Source organism: Arachis ipaensis, chromosome B06, assembly GCF_000816755.2.
Source record: "Arachis ipaensis cultivar K30076 chromosome B06, Araip1.1, whole genome shotgun sequence".
NCBI lineage: Eukaryota > Viridiplantae > Streptophyta > Magnoliopsida > Fabales > Fabaceae > Arachis > Arachis ipaensis.
Window position 1 is genome coordinate 50225727 of NC_029790.2, and position 3990 is coordinate 50229716.

The 3990-nt window shown below is 38.2% G+C and overlaps 1 protein-coding gene across 1 annotated transcript; it reads right to left on the reverse strand.

The window, feature by feature from the left end:
- LOC107648744 (probable aquaporin TIP-type) lies at positions 2577–3699 on the reverse strand. Its single transcript, XM_016352576.2, is given in 3 exon segments — positions 2577–3235; positions 3352–3469; positions 3471–3699. Coding segments are annotated over 3 exon segments (666 nt in total). The 5' UTR covers positions 3647–3699; the 3' UTR covers positions 2577–2863.

The window sequence follows — 3990 nt, forward strand, 5'->3', positions numbered from 1 at the left end:
GTTTTAGAGGTCGTAATACCTTGCCATCTCTGAATTATGACTTAAGCATAAGTCTCTGTATGGTAGGGTGTTACAATACTTGTCACCATAAAATTTGTAACCACTTATATATAATATACTGATTTTTCATAAATCATACCGTAAAATTTGTAACCATTTTTCCTGCATTAATTTTTCAAAGTCACATAAGTTTTTAAAATAAATTAAAATAAATTATAAAAAGACACACTAAGTATTTTAACAATACATTTAAAATTCATGCCAAAAAACTTATATATAAACTTGAAAATATAATGAACAACATAAATATATCTAAGTCTAAATGAATAAATAAATATATTCAAAATTAATTGAACAACATAAAAATATCTAAAATTAAATATTAACATATCCAAATTACATTAACATTATAAATTCTAAATCAAATAAATAAATGCGCAAAAAAAAAATTATCATCACAAATACATTAAGAAAAACCAAGGTTCTGAAAATTGGACCGGACCGGCCGGTTCGACCGGTTTAACTGCAAACCGGCGATACAAGCGGTTCGGTCCTCCTCTAAAACCACAGTAGAAAAAACTGCTCGAAAACCGGTGAATTGGCCGAAAATCGGCCGATTCCTCTAAACGACGCCATTTTTTAATTTAAAAAAAAAAATTTAAAAATGGAACCGGACCCGACCCGCTCGTAAAGCACCCCCCTTCTTCCCCCGACCCCCATTCATTCATCTCACTATCTCAGTCTCACAGTGAACCCTAACCTAGCCCTCTGAAGCATTCCCAGCCCAGTTGCCTTCCATCGTCGCTGCGGTCTCAGGTCGTCAGCGCCACCGCCGTCGCCTGGTCCTCAGCACCAGTAGTCGTCCATCGTCGCCTGATTCCCAGCCCAGCAGCCCTCCGTCGTCTTCATCTTCTCAACACCAATAGCCCTCTCATCGTCTTCATCGTTGCGTGGTCCTCAACACCAGTAGCCCTCCATCGAACCCAGGTGAGTGACTCGTCGTTTTCAGCTTCTGTGAACTTCCTCTACTCATCTTCTTCGTTCTTCGCCTCTTCGGTCTTCAATTTATGTTTGTTGTTTAGTATAAGAAACATGAAGAAACATGAAGTTGATACTCTGTGAACTTCCTCTGTGAACTTCGATTTCTATTCAATTTTTGTGAACTTTCTCTGCTCATCGAACCTAGGAGTTTTTTTCCTCAGTTGATACAGAAACATGAATGGAGGCAGAATTGTTGATACTGTTCAATTTTTGTGAACATCAATTTTTGTGAACTTTCTCTGTTAATTTGTTACTCTATTTTAAACTTTTAATTTGCTACTTTGTAATTGTTAATTTGTTACTCTGTTTTGTTAATGCTGGAAAGTGGAAACTCACTCTATTTTGCAATATTGTTGAATGGCTGAATGCTGTAGGTAGAATTGTTGTAGGCAGAATTGCTGATATGGTCTTGTGTTGTGGTTAAGAACATGCTGTTAATTTTCATTGTGTTTGTGTTACTCTATTTTCAGGGATTTCAGGTTGAATTTCTGAGGTTGGTGGAAATGGAAGCTCTGACATTTTTGTCAAGCTGAATATGCAACCTTCTGCACCAAATTGTGGGAGACATTAATAGGCAAGTGGGGCTGCACCAAATTGTGGCTTTCAGTTAAGGGGGCTATGCCATTAAATGAAGGGTTGGCAATTAGATTCAATACATCTAATGTGATCAAGTGGAAGGAAGCAAAACTGCAAAACAGAACCAGGGGTTGCAAAATACAAAAATAAATTGAAGGTAGCTGTTATACATTTAGTTTGATCAATGCTGATTTACTGATTACTGATTTACTGATTTGAGGTTACTGGAAAGTTGAGTCTGTGTTACTCTTTCAGGGATTTGAGGTTGAATTTGTGATTTGTGATTTCTTGGGTCTTTTGTAATGCTACTGATTTGAGTTTGGAATTTGTGATTACTGATTAGTGACTTGTTAAGCTGCTGTTGTTTTGTTATGGAATTATGGCACTGAGTGTTTTGAATTTTGAATTTGTGATAAGTGATTTGTGATTTGTATTAGTGATTTTGTTATGCTGCTGTTTTGAATTAATTTAGGGGTGATTATTTGTTATGCTACTATTTTGAATTAATTTAGGAGTGATTAATGATTATTTCTAGTTGTATTGTTGTTGTTTGCACCATTACTCTTGTCACTATTTAACTTTGTATTTTGATAAGATCATATAAATTTAGTTGACATTTCATATAATGACACCAGTTGAACCAATAAATCAATAAATCAATAGTTAAAACGATTTGATGACTAATAAATCAATAAATCAATAGTTAAAACGATTTGATGACTGGTCCAATTTTTCGAACCTTGAGAAAAACACTAACATACTAACAAATTTCATTAACTAAAAGTTACATGTGAACTGGTCTACCATTTCGTTAGCTTTCGTTTTTTGAATATTTAAAATTGATTTTTTGGATTCTAATTTAATTTAAATTATTTTTTAAATTTAAAATACCTAGTTAAATTGGGAAAAGAAATAATAAGAAAATGGAATGGTACAAGCAAGTGAACTAGTGAAGCAAGTAGAGCGAATAATAATAGTACTTGAATGGTGGGCCATGTACAAATGAAGGTAAAAAAGAGAAACTAAACTTGTTGATGATCATCATCAACCACTGAACCAAGGATCAACGGCCACCGATTCAACACAAAAGGAACAACCCTCCAAAGTCCAAACTGAAATTTCAGAGTGATAATGATAATAATAATTAAAAAACACAAAGGAAAAGAGGTAAATTAACCACCATACAGAAAAGATTTCCCTTTTTTTTTCTCAAATACACAAATTTCCTGAATCCCTTTTTAACTGTCTAGTAGTCAGTGGTTGGGAGCTGCTCATGGGTGTGGCTGATGAAGAGAACCTCGTAGATGACTCCGGCAATACCACCACCGATGAGTGGGCCCACCCAGTAGATCCAGTGGTTGCTCCAGCTCCAGCTCACGACGGCGGGTCCGAAGGAAACGGCAGGATTCATCGATGCACCGTCGAAAGCCCCACCTACAAGGATGTTGGCACCAACGATGAAACCAATTGCGATTGGTGCAATAGTTCCCAAACTACCCTTCTTGGGGTCAACAGCGGTAGCGTACACAGTGTACACCAAACCGAAAGTCAACACAATTTCCAACACCAAAGCCTCACCAACACCTACTCCTGATGAGAGTGCAAATGCTGGAACAGTCTGTGATGCACCGTAACAAAACCCACAGTTAGTAAGAAAATAATATAATACTAATAAACAAAACAGAGAACAGTTACGAAGGTGGTGTGTGTGTGTAACGGCTTTAACGGACTTACGCTTGCGGTGACGAACTTGAGGAGCAAGGCAGCGACGATGGAGCCAAGGAGCTGGGCGATGACGTAGACGATGCCGCGGAGGAAGGTGATGTTGCCGCCGACGAAGGCGCCGAAGGTCGATGAGGCCTGCGGGGGTGGCGGCGCCATCGTTAGTGAGCTTGTTGTATGCGATGCTGGAACCTGAACCGGCAAAGACGAAGATAAGAGTAGAGATGAACTCAGCGAGTCCAGCTTTCAAGGTGTCTGGGTGAGTTGCCTCTTCGGGCCTTCCGATAGCGATGTTTCTGATCGGCATCTTCTTCTAATGAGTGAGCTCAACAGTGAGAAGGAGCAAGAAAGGGTAGTGTATGCTCTCAGTTTGCTACTGGTGTTTCGTTTCTGCTCTCACTTTGCTGTTATATGGAGAAGGACTACGCTTTGTTCCACCGGCTGGAGCCGGTTCCCGGTTATACATGTTGAAGTTGATCATGGATTTGTAATCGTGCCAACTGCCAAGTAAGCATTATGAGAGGAATCTCGTTTTCCCGAAAACAAAACAAGCTATTTCATGACAGCCTGTGTGAGTCCCCCTCTATTTTGGTCAGTTTTTATTTCATAATCTATTAAAATTTTTATTTTTTATTTTTCGCAGTAATTCCT